Source organism: Mirounga angustirostris, unplaced genomic scaffold (genome assembly GCF_029215605.1).
Source record: "Mirounga angustirostris isolate CCGP_5_RB_7025 unplaced genomic scaffold, mMirAng1.0.hap1 SCAF_12, whole genome shotgun sequence".
NCBI classification, from domain to species: Eukaryota; Metazoa; Chordata; class Mammalia; order Carnivora; family Phocidae; genus Mirounga; species Mirounga angustirostris.
This window is the reverse complement of record NW_026991720.1, coordinates 23,138,463-23,166,446: the sequence shown is the minus strand read 5'-3', so window position 1 is coordinate 23,166,446 and position 27,984 is coordinate 23,138,463. Positions and strand designations below refer to the sequence as shown.

Genomic DNA, 27,984 nt, shown 5'->3' with positions numbered 1-27,984 from the left:
AATAATAAAATACTTGTACATAACTATATTTCCATTTTACATTAGGGCTGGGGGTTGGGGCAGAGAGAGAGAGATGCAGAAAATAAGAAAAAAGACAGCACATAATAAGTAATGATACAGATTAGTAGTGAAGAAAAACACAAACATTCCCAGAGGGAAAAGGAGAGGAGGGAAAGGTCAAGGTTCTGATTCATCAGCTAATGCTGGATTTGTTTTTAAAGATTTTTTTAAATTTATTTGACAGAGAGAGACACAGCGAAAGAGGGAACATAAGCAGGGGGAGTGGGAGAGAGAAGCAGGCTTCCCGCTGAGCAGGGAGCCCTATGTGGGGCTCGATCCCAGGGCCTTGGGATCATGACCTGAGCCAAAAGGCAGACGCTTAACAACTGAGCCACCCAGGTGAACCCTAATGCTGGATTTGGAAAAAAACACAGGAGCTCTAAACTTTAAAGGGCAAATAATACTATCAAAAACGTATATATTTTAGTTGCTATCTAAAATTTAATCAATTAACTTGAAAATTTTCTTCATTTAAAAATATTTTTATTAAAAATTAGGGGCGCCTGGGAGGCTCAGTCGGTTAAGCGTCTGCCTTCAGCTCAGGTCATGATCCCAGGGTCCTGGGATGGAACCCCGCATCAGGCCCCCTGCTCTGCCAGGAAGCCTGCTTCTCCCTCTCCCTCTGCCAACCGCTCTGCCTACTTGTGCTCGCTCTGTCAAATAAATAAATAAAATCTTAAAAAAAAATTACTGTAGAAAACAATGAAAAGACAAAAATAGTCCCTGAGTAAGCTGATTCCAGTGGGGATCAGACATTAAAATAAAAATTTCCTAAGTAAAGCCAACCAGGATGAGTTTGGGAGCTCAGTAACCCGACCAAGGAGAGGAAGTCAAGGTAGGCTTCCAGAGGAGATGATGCTGGAACAAAATTCGGAGAGCAGTCATCATCAAGCAAAGAATGCTTCAGGAGAAGGAACAGGACATATGAAGGTTGAGTCCGGTGAGACCCATTTATGGAACCGAAGAACGATCAGAACAGTAGGTGGATGGTCAAAGCAGCGGTAAGTGTGACACGCCGGGCAAGAGACTACGCACTGACCCTGAGAAGTCCTGCCGGCGACCAGGAAAGGGAGAGCTGGGGTAGGCAGGCAGGTGCGAAGGTTGGGACTTAGAAAGGGACAGAGTGGTCTGAGGAACCCTGCCTGCAAGCACGTCGAGGAGGGGCTGTCCGGATCCGGATGCCAGCGGCTTGGCCCTGGAGCGACCCTCCGAAGGAGCCCGGGCGGGCGGAGCGAGGACCCACGAGCTGTCAGTCGGCCCCACGGCGCCCTCGTATGCACTCTGTTGACGCCTGTTTCTGCCCGGATCCTGAGCTCCCGAAGGGCGCGGGCTGGGGAAGTTCCCGGGCTCCGGCGAGCACTTCGGCATCGTGGGGAAGGGGTCTGGGGTTGTCAAATGACTCCTCTGCCGTTCCAGGGTGCCGAAGGAGCCCAGTAGTCTGCCCGACGTCTCCCCGGAGGCCTTGGGCTGCAGGGGGGCCCGGCCGGGCCCACTGCTCGGGGGCCCTCGGTCGCCGGGTCAGGGCGGGGTGGGGGGTGGGGGGGCGGGGTGGTCCCGAGGGGCAGGGCGGGGCGCTGCGGGCGCTCCCAGGCTCTGCAGCCGCGGCCCAGGGGCGGGGGCGGGCGATGCGGAAGTGCCAGGCGGGCGGGAGGCGCAGCTCCGGGAGAGCGCAGCTCAGCCCCGCCGCCCGGCCCGTGCTCCCGGGCGCAGCCACGCGGGCGCACCGTAGACAGGTAGGTCCCGGCCGCCCGCGCTCCTCTCCGCGCCCTCCCGGCACCTGCCGGCGGCGGCGGGGGCCTGGGGCAGGGCGGGAGCGCGGAAGGGGTCGCGGCCGGCTCCGCCAGGCAGTGGAGCTCCAGCGGTGGGGTGGGGGTGGGGAGTGCACCTCCCGCTGGGCGCGCCCCTCGGTCTGGCGGCCTCTCCTACGTCCGGATCAGCGCGGGATGCCCGGCACCGGCAGCCTCCGTCCCGCGGGCGCCCGGAGGCCCGGGCGGCCGAGTGGCGCCGAGTGGCCACCAATGCCAGGGGCGCCAGCTCCGCTCTTCTCTCCCTTCGTCTCGCCAAAGCCACCGCAAGGATGGGGAGCGCCCGGGCGCCCGACGGCGGGCTGGCTTGGGTCTTAGAGGGTCTTCCGCCTTTCTGCGCGCTCCGCATCCCTCGGCCCCCGGCACCCCTCAGCCTGTCGGTTAAGAGAATGAGGCTTAAAGGGATCGTCTTCCCAGGACCTTAAGGCCAACGGCAGGAATTCGGGCAGAGTGTGTGGGCAGATGGTGTCGGGTAGGGGCGCCGTCTTGTGACTCGCGACCGACAACAAGAGGAGCTGCCCCCCTAGCAGAGAAGAACCCCCGGGAGCAATTCTTGCACTCGTTTCTTTACGTCCTTGCCTCGAACTTAGAAACAAAACAAGTAAGAGTCTCAAAGTAGAGGGAAAGTGAGAAGGCTGTGGCCGCGACGCGGGTAGAAGGTGCTTCCCCCCCGCCCCACGGCGCCCAAAGCGCAGGGGTCTCTGGGCGGTCGGGGGAGGGGCACAAAGGGTGGGGAAGAGACAGGGGGCGCCGTCAGTGGGGGAGCGCTCGGAGAGGCAGAGCCCGCGCCCGCGCCCTGGAGGTGGCTCCGCAGGACTGGCCCGAGCTCCCCCCGAGCCCAGAGCGAGGATGAGTGACCCGCACCAGCCGGGACGCAGGCGGGCCCGATGGAGGAGGCTAGAGGGGCAGCAGGGGCCAGAGGTAGGGTCCCCGCCCTCCCTTGCACGATCTGGTCGGGGCGCTAAGACTCCTGTCAAGTCTAGGGAAGCACTGGGAAACTCTTTTTTACCTAAAGGCCTTACTTTGGGGTTTCCCCCTGCACCTCGGCCTTCCCCTGAATGAAGCCGAGAGAAGCATCTGCTGCCTGAGAGCCCCAGCTTGTCTCAGGATGTGGTCAACTCACTTGAAAGGTGTGGGATTAGGGTCATACCAGGTGCAGGGAACCCTTTGCCTTCTTCCTGAGCTTAGTGTGGGGTTTGTGGTAGACGGTGTGAATCCGACAAACTCCACAGGTGGCAAGGAGCTGCAGAGCTTCCTCCCGTAGGGGTCCCTGGTCCCCACAGTGTTCCAGGCTCCTCAGGTGGTTGGCTCCTGGAACTGTAGGGCCTGGAGGTGAACTGTGGGGCTTTCCCACCTCAGCAAGAGTTTCTGAGCTGCCCCTCTAGATGCTTCACTTTTATAAAATTCACCCATGAGGGCTTCCTCAGGTCCTCAGCATGGAAACTGATGGTTTTTCTGGCTTTCCCCACTCTCCTGGGCTCAAATCTCACCCCAAGTCTCCAGACCCCTGAGAAGGCAGACCTGGTCAGGCCTGCCCTCTATTGAAAAATCAAGTCCTCACAGCAAGGTGCGTGGAATGGGGGATGGGCTTTCCAAGGTGGTGCTATAGCTTCTGAGGTCCCCTGGGACTATAGGTGACTGTTTCTACCTGGAGGCAAAGTAGGGATGGGGCACAAACCCACTGAAATTCAGAACTCTTGGCATTAGGATAGTCTGAAATGAGATCTAAGTCCACCTCTAGGCAGGAGGAAACCTCCTTGGGAAACACACTGAGCCTGGTCCTGGTGCACCTGAGGCTGAAGACCTTTCTCTGGCCCGCTGGACACCCTCCTCTGGCCGTGGCCAGACTTGTTATGAGAGTCTCCTCTCCATACCCCGCTCCTTAGACCGCCCCAAGCGATCGTACCTTACTGACATGAGTAATTTAAAATTCTTTGTCTTGAACAGGACTGCTGGGCCAGGCTAGGCGGCAGGACTCATGCTGACTTCCTCCTTGCCCTGGGCAGAGAAGGAGGCCCTCCCTGGTGTCCCAGCTCCACCACCCTCTGCTCGGCTGTGGGCCTGACCACGTGGAAGGGTGGGCGTCAGGGTAGCTTGCCTCTGCTCTGGGTTGACAGAGCTTTCCTCTGACCACCTTCACTTAGCCACAACTGACAGCTACTGATGACTATCACCGGTCTGTTCTAGGACCAAGGGCTCTGGGCAGAGGGTGCAGGTGCAAACTGTAAATACCACTGTGGTGGGTGAGGCTCTACCCCATGCTGTGAACCACAATAAATGTATAATGACCAGCAGCAAGGCTTGGGGATTGCGGAATGAGCTACAGGGTAGGGGATTGAGAATTTGGTCGTAGGGGCCCAAATGTCAATGTTTCCGTGTATCTTCCCTCCCCCAAGTTCACAGTGAGTCAGATTTCCGAGTTGTCTGGCCACTTTCATTTCCCCTGGGGCTGGGTGGAGGTTGGTTCAGAAAGGGGAACTGAGCCACCAGTCTTATGAGGCCTGGGGACAGGGCTGGGGGCTCTCCCACTCTCCCTTGTCCTAGCCCAGAGCTGGGCACTGCTCTGAGGATAGGCCTGCAGATGGGGACTTCTTAGCAGCATGGAGGCGGCACTTAGCACCTCCAGCCCAAAAAAGTACTGGGCAGGGAATTTCTGGGGAAACTGAGCTCTAAGCAAGCCTGGAATGATAGGGTCGACACCTGAGAGATCATGTTGTTCCAGTCTCCCACCTAAGGCAGGCTTGAGTACCCCCAGAAACCAGTTGCTCCCAGGCCTAGCCTATTAGTTGCACGGCTTTAGCTGTTAGAAATTTTTTCAACCTGGGTCTAGTCTGCCTTTGTGGAGGCTGACTCAAACCCTAGTCCTGTTGTCACACGGTGGTACCACAAATGTTAAGGATAGCTCTTGTCGGGGCGCCTGGGTGGCTCAGTTGGTTAAGCGACTGCCTTCGGCTCAGGTCATGATCCTGGAGTCCCGGGATCGAGTCCCGCATCGGGCTCCCTGCTCAGCAGGGCGTCTGCTTCTCCCTCTGCCCTCTTCCCTTTCGTGCTCTCTGTGTCTCATTCTCTCTCTCTCAAATAAATAAATAAAATCTTAAAAAAAAAAAAAAAAAAAGGATAGCTCTTGTCCCTATCCACCAACCCAGATGCCCCATTTCCTTCAGCCATTCCTCCTTACCTGACAGGCCTGTCCCACCATGGACCCTTGCCTGTGTCACAGCCCCAGCGGCCTTCCTCTGACCTCTGGTCTCACCCCACTCTGAGTCAGAGGAGGATCCTGGAGAGAGCAGGCTGGTGGGGGAGAAATAGCTGGAGGACAGAATCTTCTAGCATCTTGGGTATATCAGTTGGCTGGTATTTCTCAAGTCCCACTTAAGGCCACTGTCCTGGTGATGCAGGAGGTAGACTGAGTGGGCTAATGGGATTTCTCTCAAGATGTCCAGGTTGTGGGGAAGCTTCATCCCTGAGGGAAGCTGAGGAGGGAAGGAAGCTCTGAGGAACGGGTATGGGAACCCTCTCTTCATTCACACGCTGTGACTTGCTCTTCAGCCAGGTCTCCTAGAAGGTGATATAGTGAGGGAGTCCCTGGGACAAGGAGAGGGAGGGCAGAAGGGGTGGGAGGGAAGCGGGCTGGGCAGGAAGAAAGCTGAGCAAAGAGGTGGTACGGGCTGGAGACAGCCTCCAGCCTGACCCCACAGGGAGCTCTGGAGCACGCGTTCCACCAGCTTGCTCCACCTGAAGCAAGGCGCCTGGCGTTTTGTGTGTGCATGTCAGTCATGGCCCGGCTGTGGGCTGCCTAACCCTGGAGTGAGGCAGCAGTGAGCCGCTCGGTATCTTTGTGCTGTTCCAGCCTCACAGCAGCTGGGGAGTCAATGTCCCACCTGGTACAACACGTCTGGGTGGGGCACGCACAGCATCCACTCTATCTATAAACCCCCTCCTTCTCCCCCTCACCCCCAAACACAAAGCACAGATGCAGTGACCCTGAGACAAGAAGGCTGATGGTTGGAAAAGGGAATTGGCTGTGAGCATCTGGGCAGACCAGAGACACTCCAGCCCCCAGTACTGGGAGGAAAAGAAAGCCATAATATCCCTGGCTTGGGCCCCTGCGTCCCTCCCACCCCCATCTTCCTGCTGCAGGGAGTGTCTATCTGCAAATCTTCTGATGACACCCTCTTTCTCCCACAGACCCCTTGGCCATGAACCAGCCTGCCCCCAGGGCACCCCCTCCGCCCCGCCGCGTGCGATTAAAGCCCTGGCTGGTGGCCCAGGTGAACAGCTGCCAGTACCCAGGGCTGCAGTGGGTCAATGGGGAAAGGAAATTCTTCTGCATCCCCTGGCGCCATGCCACGCGGCACGGCCCCAGCCAGGACAGAGACAATACCATCTTCAAGGTAAGCTCCGGACAGGGGTAACTGCCTGGACTTCTGGGGCACCCCTGCCCTAGAAGAGGATCCCCATACATCTCAAACTGACCACTCTCCCAGCCACCTGGCTGCAGGTGACCCCAGGCTTGGACCAAGGGGATGCAGGGCATACCCCTTACTGTGCCTTTTTTTTTTTTTTTTTAAAGATTTTATTTATTTATTGGACAGAGAGAGACACAGTGAGAGAGGGAACACAAGCAGGGGGAGCGGGAGAGGGAGAAGCAGGCTTCCCGAAGAGCAGAGAGCCCGATGCGGGGCTCGATCCCAGGACCCGGGGATCATGACCTGAGCTGAAGGCAGACACTTAACGACTGAGCCACCCAGGTGCCCCTCACTGTGCCTTTTTTAACCTCTTGCCCAGAGTAAGGTGGAGACTGAAAGACCCCCCTGGAGACCCTCCTCCTCCCTTTTCTTGTCACATTCTCATCACCTGTGAGTGCGTGTGCAGTGTGCGTGTTTGGTGTGCACATACTCCAAAAGGAGACCACAGAATGCCCCTGTGATGGGAACACGAGGAGGTAACGATATATTCAGCTTTCTGTATGAAATCAACCGTATATTGTTTTGCATCCTGCATTTTCCACCCAACATCAGAACCAGCTTTCCTCTGCCAAAAATGTCACGTCCCTTTCAGTGACCACTGGAGGGGTTCGTAATTTAGTTATCCAAACCCGGCTTTTGGACACTTCACGTTGCTTCTAGTGTTCCAGTATTGAAGACCCGTTACCATGTACCCCCTCTAAACTCTTACCCTTTGTGTATCTCAAGTGATTTTCTTTGGGGTTAGTTCTTGGAGTTCAACATTGCTGGGTCAAACAGAATCCTTATTTTTTTTTAATAAAGATTTGGATATGCTTTCCATAGTCTTTGTGGGTTGATATTTACCCTTTGAAGGTTCTTTTCAAATCTGTTTCTTATTTTTGAATAGGTAATGAAATTCAAAATTTAAAAAGTGTAAAATGGTTTGCAGCAAGAATCTCCCTCCGCACTCTGTCTCCAGCCACCCCTCCCCTCCCCAGAGCAATTATTATCGTCAGTTTCTTGTTTATCCTTCCTGATTTTTGTGCATAGGCGCAAATAGGTACCTGTCTTCCCCCCGCGCCCGCTTTTCACAAAATGATAGATGTAGACATACCCTTCTGTACCTCATATTTCTTGAAAATTGTAACACGTCAGGATATCAAAAACTTCTTCTTTTTTTTTTTTTTCTTGCTGTCCAGTATTCCATTCTAAGGATTGGTCATTAATTTAACCAGTTCCCGTTGATGGACATTTATTTGGGATCTTCTGCTTTTACAGATAGTGCTGCAGTGAATAACCTTGTAGGTGCAGAATTGTGTGTGGATGCTTCTGTCTCCCTAGGATAAATTCCTAGAAGTCGAATTGCTAGGTTAAAGGGAAGAAATATTTGTAATCCTGCTATCAGCCAACTTACCCTCAAAAATAATACCAACAGCTAAAGTGTATGGAGCCCATCCGAAGTGCAGGCACAGTTCTGGAAGCTCTGTGGGCCCTGGAGTCTTCACTACCACCCTGTGAGGAGGGCACTACGATGGGGATATTACAGCAAAAAGAGGCAGAGTGACATGCCCCTGGCACCCAGCTGGTGGGTGGCCATTTCCAGATTCAAACCCAATCCCACTCCAGATCCCATGCTCTTTATTCACCGTGTGACACGGTCCTCCTCAGAGACTGTACCTATATTGACCCTCGCAGGAGCAGTGAATGAAATGCCTTTCAAAGCACTTAGGTTTCCTTTCGTTTGTTGGAGCCCTGAGGGCTGGGAAGGACTGGAGTCCTCTCTCCCACCGTGCAGAGGGACACTCAGGTGAGGCTCCGCATGTCCCTGAAGTTCTCACCGCTCAGCAGTGACTCCCATGGGCCAGGAGGGGCTGGGGCTTTGCTGAGGGTGGAGATTCTCTGTGGTGTCCTATCTTTTCTTCCTGCCTCAGGCCTGGGCCAAGGAGACAGGAAAGTACACGGAGGGGGTAGACGAGGCGGACCCGGCTAAGTGGAAGGCCAACCTGCGCTGTGCCCTGAACAAGAGCCGTGACTTCCGCCTCATCTATGACGGACCCCGGGACATGCCCCCTCAGCCCTACAAGATCTACGAGGTCTGCTCTAATGGCGCCGCTCCCGCAGGTACCGTGCCTGACCAGCTGGCGGCTACCTAGGAGGCTGTTCAGGAAGGCCCAGGGCCCCTCCAGCGTGCAGTGGTCAGGGACATGCTTCAAAGTCATAACACCCCAGGTTCCCAGGAGTGGCCTGCGATGGACCCTGTGTGGGGCCCGGAATGGCTTGGCACAGACCAGGCTCCGTGTCTGTCTTCCTCAGTTTGTCCCTGTTCTTGGCTCTTGGCTCCAGGGAGTGTAGGTCTAGTGACCCAAGGAGCTTAGTGCCATGGGGTCGGGGAGGTCCCTAGTGATTCCTGGTGGCTGTGTGGCCTTTCACTTCACTGCTGGGGCAGCTCTGGGCGGGGAAGAAGCCACAGCGGGAGCTGCCCCACGGAGTCCTGGTGGCCTTCCTTCTCCTGCCCCACTGACTCCCTTGCTTTGTTCTCTCTCCCTGCTCTGCAGAGTCGCAGCCCAGTGAGGACTACACTTTTGGTGCAGGAGAGGAGGAGGAGGAGGAAGAGGAAAACGTGAGCTCGGGACCATTCTTGGCAGCACCTGCCTGCACTGACGTGGTGGGTCTTGTTAGGGCCTTTCTGCGGGGCTGCTCTGCTTTAGGATTAAGCGGTCCCTTTCCTCCAGGGCCCTGCTGCCCTTTTTATAGCTCTTCTCTTGAGTTTCTTCTTGAGGTTCTGAGGCTAGGAACGCAGTCACCACCCTGAACCTCCTTAGGGCTTTGTTGGTACAAAACATGCCCACACATTGTGTGACACACCCTCACAGGAGCTGGGGCTGGGTAGGTACTACTTCCTGTAGAAGGCAGATGAGGACACCAAGGCGCTCAGAGTTCACGGAGCTGCCTGGAGGGCAGAGCTGGGAGCGAAGGCAGGGTCTGGCCTTGCCGAGCTGAACACCGGGGAATTGCCTGTCATGGGTTATTTCTTTAGCATCAGATCAGTTCATTAACCTGTCCTCCCTTCTCTCTCTCTGGCCTATTCCCTCCTCCTTTGCCTGGGTCTTCCCTTCAGCTCCAGAGGATGTTACCAAGCCTGAGCATCACAGGTGGGGCTGGGAGGGGGCGTGGCTGGGGGCCTAGTATAAGGAGAAGCTGCAGGTCCCCTAGGTACCTGGGAGGGGGCTGAAGGGAGGCTGGGGGGAGGCCCAGGGCTGAGAGTAGGTGGGCCTGGGGGGGGGGGGGAAGTTCCCAGAAGTAGCATTAAAGCTCTGCCTGCCCCCACCCTCTGTAGAAGCAGTGCAACCTGGCCCCCCCATGGCACCCTATTCTTTACCCAAAGAGGATGTCAAGTGGCCGCCCACTCTCCAGCCGCCTGTGGTGCTGGGCCCTCCTGCACCAGACCCCAACCTCCTGGGCCCCACCCCCGGCAACCCTGCTGGCTTTGGGGAGCTTCTCCCGGAGGTCCTGCCGAGACTGCAGCCTGGGCCCCTGGCTGCCAGCCTGCCCCCAACGGGCGAACAACTCCTGCCCGACCTGCTGATCAGCCCCCACATGCTGCCTCGTAAGGACCCACAGGAGGGCTGGGCCGGGTAAAGTAGGGCTGGGGGGTTGGTTTGCAAGAAGGGTGGAGGATGAAGAGCAAAGATGCTCAAGCCAGGCCCTCCCTGAGGCGGGGCGGGGCGGGGGTTGGAGGGGGGAAGGAAGTGGGAGAGCCAACGAGATGGCCTGGCTGCTGGGCAGACGGGACAGAGCAAGTCAGTGGGCTGCAGAACAAGGCGGCGTGGGGCTCACAGACTGGCCGGGCCTGCCCTCTGCCCCATAGTGACTGACCTGGAGATCAAGTTCCAGTACCGGGGGCGGCCACCCCAGGCCCTCACCATCAGCAACCCACAGGGCTGCCGGCTCTTCTACAGTCAGCTGGAGGCCACCCAGGAGCAGGTAGAGCTCTTCGGCCCTGTGAGCCTGGAGCAAGTGCGCTTCCCCAGCCCTGAGGACATCCCCAGCGACAAGCAGCGCTTCTACACAAACCAGCTGCTGGATGTCCTCGACCGCGGGCTCATACTCCAGCTGCAAGGCCAAGATCTGTATGCCATCCGCCTGTGCCAGTGCAAGGTGTTCTGGAGCGGGCCCTGCGCCTCAGCTCACGGCTCACACCCCAACCCCATCCAGCGGGAGGTCAAAACCAAGCTCTTCAGCCTGGAGCATTTTCTCAATGGTGAGGGACCCGCCTCAGGTTCCTCCTGGCTCTCTCTCGTCCAGGGTCATGGTTCTAGCCTCTAAGGGTCTTGATCTTGCTGCAGAGCTCATCCTGTTCCAGAAGGGCCAGATTAACACCCCACCGCCATTTGAGATCTTCTTCTGCTTTGGGGAGGAGTGGCCTGACCGCAAACCCCGAGAGAAGAAGCTCATCACCGTACAGGTATACCACCAGCTCACCTCTCAAACCCCTGCTCTGCTTTGGCTTGAGTAATGGGGGAACCCTGGGGCTCAGCACTTGCCCCAGGGTGGAGGCTGAGGGCTCTCTGAGCAGGGTGGACTTGGCAACCAGAGATAATCAAGGCCCAGGCTTGCCCACACATAAGTAGCCTTTGTATGAAGTAGAAATTAGTGCCCCTTCTTCCTGGTGGATGCCTCGGGCACAACTGGATTGGACAGTCCTGCCACGGTTCTCCGTCCCTCTTTGCTCCCCCAGGTGGTGCCTGTAGCAGCTCGGCTGTTGCTGGAGATGTTCTCAGGGGAGCTTTCTTGGTCAGCTGATAGTATCCGGCTACAGATCTCAAACCCAGACCTTAAAGACCGCATGGTGGAGCAGTTCAAGGAGCTCCATCACATCTGGCAGTCCCAGCAGCAGCTGCAGCCTGTGGCCCAGGCCCCTCCTGTGGCAGGCCTCAGTACTGGCCAGGGGGCCTGGCCCATGCACCCGGCTGGCATGCAACAGTGAGACTGCAGACAGCAACTGACACAGGCTTCCCGGGTGGCTGTGTGGGCTCACGTGAAGGTATGATGGCCCCAGTGGGCACCTGACTGGCTGCAGGGCCCTCTAGCTGGGTCTCCTGGAAGTGGCTCTGCACCAAGGAGAGGGGAAGAGAGGTCCAAGTTCCAGGCTTTCTCCTGTAGCACCCGAGGGAAGCTGGAAGCGTTTTGCTTTGAGGACGGTCTTGCTGTGTATGCCTCTCCTCTGCTCACTCTGGAGGAACTCAGCCATTAGCCCCAGTGAGCAGAGAAGTTAACTCCACAAAGCCTGGGGGCCTAGTTGAGAGGGAATTGTCCCAGTGTGGCCCACTCTCGTGGTTGCCCCCAATTCCTCAGGCAAAAAGAGCCAAGTGCTGTGGGCCATGCTCCCTCAGCAGGGCATGGGCCTGATCTGATTTTGGGGTTCCCTAGTTTTTGAGCCTCACTTCCTTACATCTCTCTCCCTGAGATGGGCACTTAGGTATCATACCAGATCCTTAAGGCCGGCAGCTACCTCCTTCTTGAGAGTCTAAGAATATGGGGTAGAAGTGGAATTTTATGTCTTTTTCAATTAATAAATATTAAAAACAGATTCAGCTATTTACTTTTTCCAGTACCAGTTGCTTCCATGCTGTTCTATCAGACCCTATTTCTGGTATCAGCTGACCCTCTTCCCCCTAGCATCTGCCCTTCATCTCTGAGGCCACAACAGGAGGAGGGCCTGCCTTTCCAGGCTGATGAGTCAGTGGGGCTCCATGAGCTCTCAACTGGCTGGCTTTGCTTTCTAGGAGGAAGCTAGCTGAGGGAAGGGCGTGGATCTTTAAATGTATGCAGTCTAAAATCCTGTCCAAGTCAAACTCTGAGTACAACTGATGTTATGCAGGAAGGTTTGTTTCATGGATTCCAAATACTATATAGAGCTCCGCAGTCAAGCTTCTTAGCTCAAAAACCAATACTTTAACATACTATGTGATCCTATTTATATAAAACTAAAGAAAATGCAAACTAATGTACAGTGACAGAAAGCAGATCAGTGGCTACCGGAGGACGGTAAGAGGCAGGAGGTAGCTTTGGGAGTCAGGGGTACGTTCACCACCTCGACCGTGTTAATGGCTTCATGGGTGTACCTACGTCAGAGCTGGTCAACTGTACAACTGAAGTATGGGCAGCTTATTCTGTCAGTGGTACGGCATGTTGTTTTCAAAGACCAAACACTACTCAGTGGGCTAGGAATCAGTCCACTTGGGTGGCTGTTGTGGAAAGAATATCCGAACCACATTTCTGTTCAACATGCTGACGGACCCATTCTCTCTCCCACCGAGGCTGTGTGAAAGGATAAAGTGCAGCATGAGGAGTTTTAGGGTGAACTAAAATAAAAGATGCAGAAGGAGCCACTCCCCCAAAATATGAAGGGTCCGTGGCATGAAGGGCAGGGCCCACCATTTAAACTCCATCTCCAGCTGTCTCCCAGGTAAGGGCTAAGTCCGCTCCCTCACGCGGTCTAGCTGTATCATTTCAGAGCTCTGAGGCAGTGGAAGGAAGGAAAAACAAACACTGATTAAATTTTAAAAATTTATTGTTTTCTTTTCTTTCTTTTTCTTTTTTTTTTTTTTTTGTTTTTTTTTGTTGCTGTTGATTTGTTCTTGAGATGGCTACAACACCAGACAGAACAGTGCCCTCGTATCTAACACCTGTGCGGGGCCGCAACTCCTTTAAAACATTAAGATCTGTTTTGGGCTTCCCTCTCCCGCCTCACCCCCCAACGAAAGTCAAGTAATTTCCACATTTTTTTTAGTAAAATACAGTTAGCCCTGTAAACACTTTCCCCCATACTCCCACCCTTTTTTTTTTTGTCCTCTCTCATGTCTGTGGGTGAAAAATTAACTAAAAAACACAAAAATTAAAAAAAAAAAAACCCTAAAACTTAGAATATACATTTATATCCCACTCACCCTAATTTTGGCTATTCTCTCCAAGGCCGATGACAACCCAATATGGATTGGAAATGGATTTAGAGACTGGATAGGGTCAGGGCTGGGAATATACATGAATTTTGGCCCTGGCAGGTCCTGGTATCACTGATGTGACCATGATATAAAACCAACAGGCTCCTCCTTGTCGGAACAACTCTAGAGGTGGGAAGAAACGCTGGGGAGAGTGGGAGAAATTTCTACTCATTTTCTTTAAAAGAGGAAGGGAAAGGGAAAGGGAGGGTGGGAGAGAGAAAGAGGAAAAAATAATAGAAAACCTTAAGAGATGATCCTGACCCTTTTCTTCCAATTGCAGCGATGTCATCTGAATTCCCATTTTCCCTAAGTAAATGGTTTGTTTCACAAAAGTTTGTACTTTTATTCTGTGTGCACACGCATGTTAGCATGTGTGTATAGGTACATGTGTGCGTGCGTGTCACTGCTACCAAGTGAACGTTTCAGTTCTGGTTTCAGTTTAGTTTTCCTTTTTTTCCTTTTTTATTTCTTTAAAATTATTTTTCCTTTGAAACAAGTTCACCAGGAAACCAGCTCCCCTCCCACCACGCCGGACAGGCCGCAGCCATCTTTTTTTTAAACCGCGCTGATTTTCCCTCACACCCCCAAACAGGAACTCCTCAGGACGGCCTCTGAAGGCTGGAGTCTCTCCCTGTCTGGCGGGACGCCGTGGTGGCGGTGAAGGCCCCTCTGCCACAATGGAGGTTTCTGATTGTGGGACACAGTCTGGTTTTTGTTTTCTTCCTGTCTTCTAATTAAAAAAGACATTCCTGACAGGAGAGAGAAGACCGTCAATAATGGTTCAGGAGATAATAAGCTTCTTCTAAAGTCAAGGTAGAAGTTTTCGTATTTGCTCAGGTACCTCATTCTGGCCTCTGCCATAAGAACTCAGCAAAAAAAAAAAGAAGTTGGAGTCTTTACTTGTGATTTCAAGAGAGCGACTGCTGTAATGGATACTGCCTGCAGTCCTTTTCTGAGTGTGCTGTGGAAGCTAGGGATGCTTTGTCGGGGGGTAAAGAGTGAGCCAGCAGGTCCAGGCTGCCCACCTCAAACCAACCAGAAAATCTCTACTTTAGTCCATTTAAATACTGGGGTTTCATGCAAGAGTTTATTCTGAAGGAAGACTTTGCCTACTAACAGAAGTTTAAAAACCACTGATTTAGTCTGTATGAAAAGGGTACTGTGTGAATGTAGGAAGCAGAGTGGTTAGAAGTAAAGGCTCTGGCACCAGCGTATCTATCAATTCCTGACTGTGACATCAAGCAAATCGTTTAACATCTTGGAACCTCTATTCCCCTGTCCAATGGAAATAATAACGGTGACTAACCTAGAGAACCACCTTGGGATTATCTGAGTGAATACACACAAAGCACTTGGAACAGTACCTGACCCACAGTAAGGGCTCCATAAATGTCAGCCACGAGCATCCACAGCTGTCCCCAGATAAGCCTATGTGTACCAATGTTGGCTATTACCGACACCGCAGAACTTGAGAATCCCAAATGATATCACTACTCGCTAAAGAATAACATTTAGAAATAGTTTCTGGTGTGGGTGAGGGGCACTGCTGCCGAGTGCCTTCATCTACTACTACACTAAATGACAGAAACCGGGGCGCCTGGGTGGCTCAGTCCTTAAGCGTCTGCCTTCGGCTCAGGTCATGATCCCGGGGTCCCGGGATCGAGTCCCACATCGGGCTCCCTGCTCCGCAGGAAGCCTGCTTCTCCCTCTCCCACTCCCCCTGCTTGTGTTCCCTCTCTCGCTATGTCTCTCTCTGTCAAAAAATAAATTAAAAAAAAAAAAAAATGACAGAAACCACCAGAGACGTGCTGCACATTCATTGAGAACTGTCTCGTGGGACAATAAATACTGCCTAAGACCTCAAAGGGGGGTGCGGGTGCTTAAGAGGAGAACTGCCTTTCTTCTCTCAGTCAAGAAATTGACACCCAAATCCTACTACCCAGTTCTTTCTGTCCTTAGCTAAGATTCTTGTTTTGCTGCAGAACCAGGAGTCAGGAAGCACATGGAGAAAAACTGGTGATCAGGAGCTAGACAAAGATGCTATCTCCTTTCCTCTACCTCTTACCCTGGGCAGAACCTGGCATTTCAGTGTTCAGACCGTAAAAGTGTTAAGAATAAGCATCTTTGCTCATTAAATCCAAAAGGTTGGTTTTAGGAGAATGGTGTCAATGTAATCACAGTCAGCTTTAGGTCAGTACTGTTTTCACCAAAGTAGCCAGGTTAAAAATATTTATTTGTTAACATACACTCTTACCATCCTAAAGTGTCTGTAAGGGGATGAGAGGAGGAATTTTTTTTTGAGATCTCCTACAATAATAACTTTCCTATGGGGGTGAAGATAGTATCCAAAAGCAGCTGGCAATTACCTGGCTGCCTGGGCCCAAGCAAACCAGGGTCCTTTCTTAACTGTTCAGCAGTGTTAAGGACTGTTAAGTCCTTCCCTAACTAGCTATAGTACAAGTCCCATGATGGGCATTAAACCTATGCCATCCTGGGCGCCTGGGTGGCTCAGTTGGTTAAGCGACTGCCTTCAGCTCAGGTCATGATCCTGGAGTGCCGGGATCGAGTCCCGCATCGGGCTCCCTGCTCGGCGGGGAGTCTGCTTCTCCCTCTGACCCTCCCCCCTCTCATGCTCGATCTCATTCTCTCTCTCAAATAAATAAATAAAATCTTTAAAACAAAACAAAACAAAAACCTATGCCATCCCGAGCACTCCTGACAGTGAGGGGAAAAGCCAGGAACTATAACCACTCACCTGGGTGACAGGCACAGTTCAGGAGTGTGAGCTATCGGAACAACCTGGTGAAGTCTCGCAAGGCCCAGCAAACTTGTTTACATTCCTCAGCACTAGAAAAGAAAAGGTAGGTTGGCCCCCGATGAGAAAGATGTTAATATGCTGCAAACAGCCACAACACTGAGGTCCACTGAGAACTATCCTAGCTCTGCTTGAAGCTCTCTCCATTGTCTCTTGATTCTGCTTCGGATCTTTCTGTAACTCAAGGCAAATATTAACTACTGCATGTGAGAATAATTATAAGCTGTATGATCCCTAAAGAGTGGCTGTGGAAAAAAACTGCGTACGTTTGAATCTTGGCTCCATCACTCTTGGGCGAGTTACCAACCTGTTTCGTTGCCGCATCTGTACCTACCTTATAATGTTTGGAGGATTAAGTCAGTTCAACACTTGGTTGAAGTCCCTGACATAAATACAAGAAAGCCAGAACCCCCAAATAAAAAAAGCAAGCATATTCACCTAAGGCTGACAACTTTAACTCTATGAGCTGAGCTAACTTAGGTACCCTGGTTTTCTCATTCTCTTCTAAAAGCAGATTTTGTTTACAAAGCCCATTCCGGCAACTAAGTCTCTTTCAGTCATCAATTAGCTAGTTGGACAGGCTGCTCAGGGTTTCCTCCTGTGGGAGGAGAACGGAGAGGATAGAGGAAAGGGTTAAGGCATGTAGAAAGGGGGGAGGAAGCAGGACTTGGTCCTCAGGCAAGCACTGAGATGGGCTTTGAATAGCCCAATATTCACCTGACCTTTTTTTTTTTTCAAAAGGCCTGCTTTGTCCAAAACTGTCACCGAGAAACCAGTTGATGCCCACCTTCATTCCTCTGTGTCAGTCTTCAGAACAGGTTCTGGTAACTGAACATGAAGCTGAGCTACAAATAGTACCTGGAAAAGGAAGAACTCTCGAATATGCTCATTCTTCCGTGGCCCACTCTCTGGCTCAGAAAAACTCAGGGACCACAGCCTACCGCCTAAGATTCAATGTTAGAAGAGCTTTCTCCTCGTAATGGTTAAACACCAGGGGAGAGAACTGCTAACAGTGGTTCCACAGAAAAGGTGAAAGGAGAGCTATCTCCTTAGTGCCTACATCTGGATTTCCCCACCTATTATAAGGTCTGAAACATCATTAAGAACCTTGATTCAGACCCCAAGATTTGACTCAACAGGATATTCTAGAAACTTTCTCCAGTCTCTCTCCATCCAAAATTAATGAAAATGATAAAGTCTTCTGGTTTTACTGAAATTCTGCCATTTGTGAATTTAACATGCTTCAATACAACCATTCCCTCCCTCAGTCTATTTCCAAATCAATACTATTGAGGAGGCAGTTGGGCTGGCGAGTACAGATCACTCATGCTCCCACTGTCACAAAGGAAGAAGATATGTTACCCAAGAGAAGCCACCATGTGGCATGTTATCATAAGGAACTACAACAGTAAGAAACAGTTAAATGTGGGGCAACAATGCAGGCTTAAGATTCTTTTGCTACTCTAATGCCTTACATGTTTTAAACTCTACCCTTCTTCTACCCTTGGTTTAATCCGGAAGAGAAATGGTAACTCCATCCTTCACCTCCCTTGTGACACAGGAGAAAAAGTGCCAAAACCAGAATGCAACTACAGAGAACTGTGTTAGCCAGGGTGAAAGAGGGGTAGGCTGGCATCTCGAGTCAGCTCAGCTCTGCTCCCAGTCCTGTCGGCAACTGCTCTGGTGTCCAGAGCCTCAGTCAAATGTTTAATGTGTCCTTGATTAGGCCCAAAGAAATGGATTAAAAACAACAACAACACCAAACTTAAAAAGCTACAACTATTTTCTGTTTTCCACCTCAGTCCTTCTGGCATTTATTTCCCATTTCATTCATTTATTTAAAATGGCCACTACTGGGGCACCTGGGTGGCTCAGTTGGTTGGGCGTCTCTGCCTTCAGCTCAGGTCATGATCCCAGGGTCCTGGGATCGAGCCCCGCGTCGGGCTCCCTGCTAAGCAGGGAGTCTGCTTCTCCTCTCTCCCCTGCTCATGCTTCTATCTCTCGCTATCTCTCCCTCTCAAATAAATAAAACCTTAAAAAAAAGTCTTAAAATGGCCACTATTTTTTCTAGATTCTATTTTCTGGCTTCTATTCCCACAACCCTGATCCTTTCACCATACTTCTGAATACTTTTATGGTGACCGTTCCTCAAGACCTGTAATCCTAGCGGTGTGCTGAGAAATACAGCCCTTCTCACCGGATGTTCGTGGATAATGGAGAGTAACCGAGCTCTAACTAACGACTTGAGCAAGACACCCCCATACTGGCTTCTAACTCTAGAGTCAATGCTTCCTTTATTCAACATCTTCTGACCTTGAGATTCTCATGTAAGTGTTAAGAGTCAGGGAATAAACATCAACACAGAGACACGGGAGATGATGGCAGGATTTCTTCTAGTCATAATTAGTGGTGTTTGGAGAGCAAGAATGATATTTCAAATGAAAAACCTCAGCTTTCTTTAAGTTGACCAACTAAAAATGTTAGGGAATTAATTACCAGTACCCTTTGAAAAACAGGCTTGGACTTGCTGAAATGAAACTGAACCAGTTTACCCTCCCTGTTAGGATGGCAAACAAAGCAGCATGTTGAGGCAGGAATTATAGGACCTTACAACCAAAAGGGAGACTGAGTCATGCATGGAACAGAAGGTTCAAGAGCAAAACGCATACTAGAGAAAGAATTACTACAAGGAGGTGAGCAGTCTCAAACCTTTTCTCTAGTACCTCGACATTGCCTCTTCTGTTCATTTCCCACCACCATGTCACAGCCTACTATAGGACGAACTACAAAATGTATTCCACAATGAGAGACCAAGTAGGCCAGGCTGGTAGTGCACCTTATTTCCCCATATCACAGGGCAAAGATCACAGATATTTTTGTTTATAGCATTGCATTATTTGGGTTCCTTTTCTGTGCCACTCAATTTTCCTTAAATGAGGGAATGTCCATGACTTCTCAGACTTATTCTATGGTTCTTCCTATCACAGATTAGCCCAGATAAGGGAATACAGGTTTGGTGGAGACTTATTCTAGAATGTGTGGGTGGTTGCCTTACAGCTGGCAGGAGACATGCTCCAGCTAGCTTTGCAAGTACATAACGACATTCCAGCAGGTTCTTTTCCAAGGAGAAAGTTAACATTCACCGATCACCTACTACATATCAAATCTTTAAATTTCTACTTGATATCTCATTAAGAACCCCTTATGAATAAGATAGGTAGTACTAAGCCTATTTTTCAGTGAATAGACCGAGGTTCAGTAAGTGGCAAGATGCATGCCAACATCCTTGACTCTAAGCCTAGTTCTTTGAGGGTTCTCTCCAGGCTCTCATTTGCTTTAAGGATATTAGAGCCCAAATGATCCTGCCCTTCTACTGACCAGTACTAGATGGAATACAGCAAAACAGAAGCAGAAAGAAGCTACTTTTCCCTGAGACTGCTTAGAGGTGGAATACTACTTCTACTGGGAAGATTCACAGTAAAAAGAAATAAAATAATTTTGTAAAGCCATCCCAGTCAATATATACCTATCTAGAGGAGGGGAAATTCCCTTCTGACAAAATAGGTCATGAAGGCAGTCACATGTCACTTGATCTATGGCCAAAATCAGTAATACTTCTGGGACATGAAGTTAAGCCACTTTTAGTAAGCTACAAAATAACAGCACTCATAGGCTTGGAATTTTAACAAATTAGCAAAATTTGGAGAAACTCCGAGAGGTGAGAAAGTAAACCATTTTGGAAAGTAAGATAAGAAATCTCAGAAAAGAAGATTAGCTCTTATACCACCACCTACAATTTATTTTCTTCCCTTTTTATTTTTTTAAAGATTTTTATTTGAGAGAGCGAGCGAGCGCAGGAAAGAAGAGAGAGAGCAGGCATGCACACAAACAGGGGGAGGGGCAGAGGAAGAGGGACAAGCAGGCTCCCCGCTGAGCACAAAGCCTGAGGAGACTTGGAGATCAGGACCTGAGCTGAAGTCAGAAGCTTAACCAGCTGAGCCACTCAGGCACCCCTCTCCCCCTTTTAAAAACTAGGTCTGGTTTTAATTATAAATGTATACCACATGCTCATAAAAAAAATGAAAACAGTACAGAAAGTTATGAAATAAAAAGTGAAAGTCTTTCCTCCCCTGCCATTCTGGTCCTAGTTGTCTATCTCTCCAGGAATTTGCTATGCATATATATAACATATATAATAAAACAACTTTTAAAAAGTGCAAGTTGGTTCATTTACAACAGCATCAAAAAGAACGTAAAAAACTACAAAATGTTGCTGAAAGAAATAAAGACACCAATAAATACAAAGACCTCTCCTGTTCATGGACTGGAAGACTCAATTTTGTTAGGATGTCAATACTACTCAAAGAGATCTATAGATTCAATGCAATCTCTATCAAAAATCCTACTGACATTTTTTGTGAAAATAGAAAAATCTATCCTAAAATTCATATGGAGTCTCAAAAGACCCTGAATATTCCAAATAACCTTGGAAAAAGAACAAAGCTGGGTGTCTCACGCTTCCCAATTTCAAATTATTACAAAGCCATGGTAATCAAAACAGTATGGTACTGACATAAAGACAGACACAGAGACCAATGGAATAGAACAGAAGGCCCCCACGATAAATCCCTCGCATATATGGTAAAATGATTTTCAATAAGGGTGCCAAGACCATTCAGGGGGGAAAAGGACAGTGCTGGGAATTCTTTTCAATCCAAATGAATTGAAAGCAGGGTCTTTCTTTTCTTTTCTTTTTTTTTTTTTTAAGGTGGGGAGGGGCAGAGAAAGAGAGAGAATCTTAAGCAGGCTCCATGCCCAGCACAGAGCCAAATGTGGGGCTCGATTTCACAACCCTGAGATCATGACCGGAGTAGATATCAAGAGTTGGGACACTTAACTGACTGAGCCACCCAGGCACCCTGTAAGCAAGGGTCTTGAAGAGATATTTGTACAGCCATGTTTAGAGCAGCATTACTTACAATAGCCAACAGGTAGAAGCAATCCAAATGTCCACCAATAGATGAATGAATAAATAAAATGTGGTAGATACATAAAATGGAATGTTATTCAGCCTTAAAAAGGCAGGAAATTCTGACACACAAGCTACAACATGGATGAACCTTGAGAACATTACACTGAGTCACAAAAGGACAAATACCATATGATTTCACTTATATAGGTACCTAGAATAGTCAAATCATAAACAGAAAGAGTGATGGTTGCTGGGGGATGGAGAATGGGAGAAGGGGGAGTTGCTGTTTTATGGGTATAGTTTTGGTTTTATAAGATGAAAAAAATTCTGGAAACTGATTGCAAACAATGTGAATGTGCTTAACGCTATTGAACACTATACTTGAGAATGGTTAAAATAAATTCCATGTGTATTTTTTCACAATTATAAGTTAAAAAAATTGTCAGTACAAGTTGGGTTATATGATACTGTTATTTTTTCCCTTTATAATATACTTACATATATTTCTGTAGCATGACATGCATATTCTTGCTCCTTCTTTTTTAGTGCCTCTTTACTTAGTTACATTCTGTTATTTAACCATTCTCTATTAATGAGCAATTAGAATATTTCCAGTGTTTTTCACTATTACCAAACCTTACTGCAACACTCATTCTTGGACCTGTAAATCATTCCACTACTGTATGCATATAAGCCAATGTCTAAAATTTAGGCAAAATTCTAGAGATTCTAGATATATAAAAAGGCGTTATCAGGGTAAGGTAGCACACAGTTACAAACTGCTACCATTAATACTACCAAAAGCCATCAAAATCTCATAACCTTTTGATTCAGTGATTGCCTTTTAAGGAAAATAGTCAAAAGAAGGAAAAGGCTAGGGTTTTAATATTACCCGTAATACTAAAAAATAATCTAAATGTCTACTAACAGAGGCACTGTACGGAAATGAAGTAATAGCTTTCTGGCTATAAAGTAGTAATTAGGAAGAATATGTAGTTACACTTAAAGTGTTTACTATGGGTTCACAGTAAAAAATACTCATGTATACTTAACATTTTTACTAAGCTGTAAACAAGCAGCTCATGGGCTAATACATCTCAGAGAGAGATTTTGTTTGGCCTGCATGAAATTAGAATTTCAGTATCTTTAGGCATAGTGAAAATTTTCCAATTCACTGCAATTTACATCATCTATGTTTTACAACTAATGCTTCGCCTATTCACATCTGCATTCCTGACCCCAGAATACAGATGAGAACAGAGGACTTCAGAAAGATAAAGACAGATCTTGTGAAGGGTAGTGGGCTAATGAATGCATTTTTCTTTTGAAGAGTTAATGCCTCCACTTAGCCATTAAGATCTTATACCAGTTAATAAATTTGTACAGTAAAATTGATGCACACACCTATACGGCATGATGATATTAAAACCCTAGCCTTTTCCTTCTTTTGACTATTTTCCTTTGACTATTTCCCCAGATTGGTTTCTAATGTCAATTTGTGCAAGTTAATGCTGAACAGACACTAAATTGTGAATTTACCAAGGCAAACAGAAACATACTCTTGGGTAAATTTGGTATAAGAAACAAAGATACATTTTTTCTGCATACCCATTTCTGTTCACATTAAAAAAAACAACAACAAAACCAAAAAAAACCTCACATCACTCACCTAGTGACTTGTTTGTGGAAATCTGTAAGTTGTTTGTGTGTCACTGTGACCGCTCCCACAGTTGTCTCCTTTGGCAAACCTTTCAAGGAGTTCTCTAACCATCGACAAAAAGTCTGTGCAGAGAGACAGTAAGAGTTTTAAGAGGAGGCAGGACTTACTCAACTGGACCCTACAAGTAATAACAAAACCTGCAGGTTTTTCTTAGCAGCATCAGCTCTTCCCGACTTGGAAGTAAGGAAAGGAATTAACAAAATCACTACTATCTTCAGGCCTTCCAACCCTCTGGGGTTTGGAATAGTCTACAAAGGCAAACCTAGACTTCCCTTCAAAGGTGTAGCAGGCATCATTTCAGAAAGCCCTTCTCTACCTTAGAAGGGAAGTCTCTTTTGGATGAGACTATTGTTCTGTTTGTCATTAAACTTCTGTAATATTTCAAAAATTAAACAGCTGCCAGAAAACTCTTGAGTGTAAAGATCAAATGGCAACCTACAGCAAAAGTTCAGTACCACAAAGAGCAAGGACAAAAAGTATAGTTAAGTAAGAGGCGCCTGAGTGGCTCAGTTGTTAAGCATCTGCCTTCGGCTCAGGTCATGACCCCAGGGTCCTGGGATCGAGCCCCACACCGGGCTCCCTGCTCGGTGGGAAGACTGCTTCTCCCTCTCCCACTCCCTCTGCTTGTGTTCCTGCTCTCGCTCTCTCTCTCAAATAAATAATCTTAAAAAAAAAGTACAGTTAAGTAAACATGTCAGAGAATATATACATAATATGAATCCAGGGTCTAAAGAATTTTAAAGTCAACTCTCAGTAGAATAGTCATATCTAGTCAGCTCCTTTGTGATACCTGCCTGTTCTTTGGGTCAGAAAATTTGTTGCTCACTCTGGTTGCTAGTTAGAATATTATTGGGGCACCTGGGTGGCTCAGTGGGTTGAGCGTCTCACTCTTGGTTTCAGTTCAGGTCATGATCTGATGGGTTGTGGGATCCACTGCTCAACAGGGAGTGTGCTTGGGATTCTCTCTCTCTCCCTCTGCCCCTCCCCCGACTTGTGCACACTCTCTCACTCACAAATAAATAAATCTTTTAAAAAAATGTTGTAGGGGTGTCTGGGTGGCTCAGATGATTAAGTGCCTGCCTTTGGCTCAGGTCATGATCCCAGGGTCCTGGGATCGAGTCCCGCATCGGGCTCCCTGCTTAGCGGGGAGCCTGCTTTTCCCTCTGCCTCTCTGTCTCTTATGAATAAATAAATAAAATCTTTAAAAAAAAATATTGTAAAAGAATATTATTTACATCTGAGCATAGTCTCTTTATACCTTTTATATGCACAAAAAACCCTTACTTCCTTCCTCTTCAAACTAAAAATCAAATTCTAGAGACTTCCTCTGGGTTATTTTCAGTTGAACTTTGAGTTAGCTCTAAATTTTCCATGCCTTTCTTAAGTAGGGTGTACACCTTGGTCGTAGTTTTCAGCAATAAAATAACCTTTTATAACTAAATTTTTTACATTATATATTCCCCCATTATGTTAATTTATGATAACATACTGGAGCAAAAGTAAATATTATATTATAAATGCTTAAGAAGTCCTGCGTAATTCTCTAAATGTTGCCCCCAAGGAAGATAACACTCTACTAAGACCAACAAGGAGGGGCAAGAGATTCAGGAAGAACCCTTAACTGATAAAAAGTTTTGGCATCCAAAAACAGCCTATGAGTTAACTACAATATAGCCCCAACCAAGAATAAGAAGAGAAACTAAAAAGCAAAACTAATCAGCTAGCACACAATGGGTCTCATCATCTTCTAATAAAGGAATCTGAGAAATCTGGTTGAAAGCACTGAATAAATTTTCCACAGATGGGTATCCAACAAAGAAGGTAAGGGTTTAAATATATTCACGTATATTCACGTCACATGACAAAGCTGATAAGCCATCTTCTATTGGAAAATCCCTCCCGTGTGTTGAATTTTGAAAATGTTACAAAATTAAGAAAGTGCTCAAGAATGCAATTTTTCTTTGGGCTTACAACCTTAGAATTTCAATCAGTTTACAGGGTACAGACAACCCGTATTTATGTAAGAGTTCATTTACAAAAACTCAGTTGTAAGTTGATGTTTATAGAAAACAATCACTTTAAATTGCTTGACACCCATTCTGTGGGTATCCATCTATAAACTCTTATGAGCCCATGGATATCTGGTTTCTGTTCCTGACTCAACTCACTGTTGTAATTTTCTTCCCTCTGTTAGAGGCACCTAAGCATATGTTTACAAATTAAGAATGTTTTTATTTTTATTTATTTTTTTAAAGTTTTTTTTTATCCATTTATTTGAGAGAGAGAGAGAGAGAGAGAAGCAGACTCCCCGCTGAGCAGGGAGCCCCACACAGGGCTCGATCCCAGAACCCCGAGATCATGACCTAAGCCAAAGGCAGCTGTTTAACCAACTAAGTCACCCAGGTGCCCCAAGAATGTTTTTATAAAGTTAAATTTACATAATAAGTTTTCTGACACCTGGGAAACAAGAATGTTTGTAAAAATTAACAGTATGGAAATTTTATTTCTCATGTCAAGGACTTTTGTGATTAAACCTGTTGGCACTGATGGGGTTCACTGAGTACTTTCTTTATGAAAACACAAAAATATAGCCATATTAGATTGAAAAAGAACATGCTGAACAACTAGCAATAGGACCTGTAGATACTATTCATTCCTGAAGCACTTGAGCTTACATGAAGAACTGCAGAGCTACCTGATGAAACCAAAGTCACATAGGAGCCTCAAGAGTTTGCTATAGAAGAATTAGGGGTGCCTGGGTGGCACAGTTGGTTAAGCGTCCAACTCTTGGTTAGGCTCAGGTCCTGAGATTGAGCCCAGTGTTGGGCTCTGCACTCAGCTCGGAGTCTGCTTGAGAGTCTCTCTCCCTCTCCCTCTGCCCCTCCTATTCGTCCCCTCTCTCTCTCAAATAAATAAATCTTAAAAAAAAAAAAGTTCAGGGGCGCCTGGGTGGCTCAGTTGGTTAAGCGACTGCCTTCGGCTCAGGTCATGATCCTGGAGTCCCAGAATCGAGTCCCGCATCGGGCTCCCTGCTCAGCAGGGAGTCTGCTTCTCCCTCTCCCACTCCCTGCTCTTGTGCTCTCTCTCTTTCATTCTCTCTCAAATAAATAAAATCTTTAAAAAAAAAAAAAAAAAGTTCATGTGGCTGTTTTGGAAGATAAACCTAAAGAAAATGTTAGAAGTTTATCAAGCATCTGCCTTACACGTGACCACCTTTCACTTTAGCAAAAGATCAAGTAAAGCAGATGCTCACTAAGACAATATAAACCAATCACTGAATTTTGGAGATGAACACACAAATCCAAGGCAGAACTTCTGGCTCAGTAACATTAGAATCTAACAGTAAAAGTGTACTCTGTTTTGTGAAACTGCTGAAGTTGAGGCTAACAACTGTCATCAATGATACAAAGCAAGAGATAACATTAAGATGCATATGGACTTAAAAGTTACAATAAACTTGTGCATCTGGATTTTTCTGTGGTTCTGGAAGATAGCTCACTTTAACTAGAACCAACTGTGCACTTTTCTAAACTGCTTTTAATTACTATTAAAATTTATAAATCCGGGCGCCTGGGTGGCTCAGTTGGTTAAGCGACTGCCTTCGGCTCAGGTCATGATCCCGGAGTCCTGGGATCGAGTCCCACATCGGGCTCCCTGCTTGGCGGGAAGCCTGCTTCTCCCTCTGACCCTATCCCCTCTCATGCTGTTTCTCTCTCTCTCTCTCTCTCTCTCTCTCAAATAAATAAATAAATAAAACCTTAAAAAAAAATTATAAATCCTATTTAAAAAATAATGTATAGGCTATGTATACTTTACCACTATGCTCAAAACTTTCATGCAGTACACATAACCTGATTTGTGATCATGTGGCCCAGTACTGATATTATTTGGACATTACTGGATAGCCTAAAAAAACCTTCCATGCTCAGGTGATAAATGACCTGGATCAAGAATTGAAACAAGATGCAAGTTAATCCAAAGGAGAAATCCAAGTGTATATTGTGAGCTGATTTTCTGCTTCTGTATCCCCAAATGCTCTGGCTAGATTTATTACCAAGGAAAACCTTTATACAGTGCTATCTAAGGAGCTTGGAGTGAATTCACTTCTTGAATAACCTGTACTACTATGTAACTGATATGTGGGCATCTCTCACAAGTGAACAAATTTCTCACTGGCCAGCACACAGCTGAATTCAATGCTTAGTATTCACTTCAGGTAATACAAACCCTGTGACAGTGACACCAACATGCTTTCAAAAACCTAATAATGACTTACTGGCCTTCTACAGGCGCCTTCATCGAATAATTAAACTTAGCAATATGCCTAGATTAGGTTCCAGGAATATACAACAGAGCTGGTTTCAAAGTTATAGTCTGCCTCCAGGGACCAAAGTTTAAGGACTGTGAGAATGGGTTCTTCCTGAAAACAGTCTTACCGGTCTGTCAACCTGCATGATCTCCCAGAGCACTTCAGCCACATCTGGTAGGGTATAGGGAGGGAGACAAAAGCAGCACGTGTGGAGCAGTTGGCTTACAAGTTGCTGTCCAAGCTGGTTCATCACCTGTCCAATCAGTTCTTTCCGTAATTCAAAGTCTTCTTCGTGCTATAAGGAAACAAGAGCAAAAGATGAGTTCTAATTTCAACTCTCCACGCTTAATAATTCCTCCTTCCTGGAAAAGGAAGTATATATAATATACAACAGCTAGATTCACAGACTCCAATAAAATGTTCTGTCCTTAGGAAGAAAATATCAAGAAGTTAGTATCAAGGAAATGGGCATGGATTTCAGCTGAGATTAACCTTAACCCTTAGATTTTTCATGAATAGAAAGCAGAAGAGAAACAATGACTAAAGGTTACAGGTAGCAATTTTAATTATTTTTCAGAGAAAAATAATTTAAAGTGTTCCTATTTCCTTTTTTAAAACCAACTGAATTGGGGCACCTGGGTGGCTCAGTCATTAAGTGTCTGCCTTCGGCTCAGGTCATGATCCCAGGGTCCTGGGATCGAGCCCCGCATCGGGCTCCCTGCTTGGCGGGAGGCTTGCTTCTCCCTCTCCCCCTCCCCCTGCTTGTTTTCCCTCTCTCGCTGTCTCTGTCAAATAAATAAATAAAATCTTAAAAAAAACAAAACAAAAAAACAACTAACTGAATAAACAAA

The 27,984-nt window shown here is 47.7% G+C and overlaps 2 protein-coding genes across 6 annotated transcripts in view; one reads left to right on the top strand and one right to left on the bottom strand.

The window, feature by feature from the left end:
- Positions 1-1,321: 1,321 nt before the first annotated feature.
- On the top strand, positions 1,322-13,800 carry IRF5 (interferon regulatory factor 5). Of its 4 annotated transcripts, none has more exons than XM_064574972.1 (10): positions 1,322-1,793; positions 3,813-3,942; positions 6,054-6,259; positions 8,245-8,434; positions 8,869-8,978; positions 9,432-9,465; positions 9,699-9,920; positions 10,182-10,574; positions 10,660-10,778; positions 11,052-13,800. In XM_064574972.1, the coding sequence occupies exons 1-10, from the start codon at positions 1,335-1,337 to the stop codon at positions 11,298-11,300; spliced, it is 2,112 nt and encodes a 703-aa protein (XP_064431042.1). In that variant the 5' UTR covers positions 1,322-1,334; the 3' UTR covers positions 11,301-13,800. The 4 variants fall into 4 exon arrangements, with proteins under 4 accessions (XP_064431042.1, XP_045720257.2, XP_045720256.1 ...); XM_045864301.3 differs by having other exon boundaries at positions 1,324-1,793; positions 9,651-9,920; XM_045864300.2 differs by lacking the exon at positions 3,813-3,942 and having other exon boundaries at positions 1,325-1,793; positions 9,651-9,920.
- Positions 13,750-27,984, bottom strand: part of TNPO3 (transportin 3) — a 78,389-nt gene continuing 64,154 nt past the window's right edge. For both annotated transcript variants that reach the window (XM_045864299.3, XM_045864298.3), the window contains 4 exons: positions 27,261-27,428; positions 22,774-22,886; positions 16,073-16,164; positions 13,750-14,066 (listed from right to left, as the gene is read on the bottom strand). In XM_045864299.3, the coding sequence (XP_045720255.1) occupies positions 16,104-16,164; positions 22,774-22,886; positions 27,261-27,428 (342 nt within the window). In that variant the 3' untranslated portion in view covers positions 13,750-14,066; positions 16,073-16,103. The remainder of the gene's footprint in view (positions 14,067-16,072; positions 16,165-22,773; positions 22,887-27,260; positions 27,429-27,984) is intronic.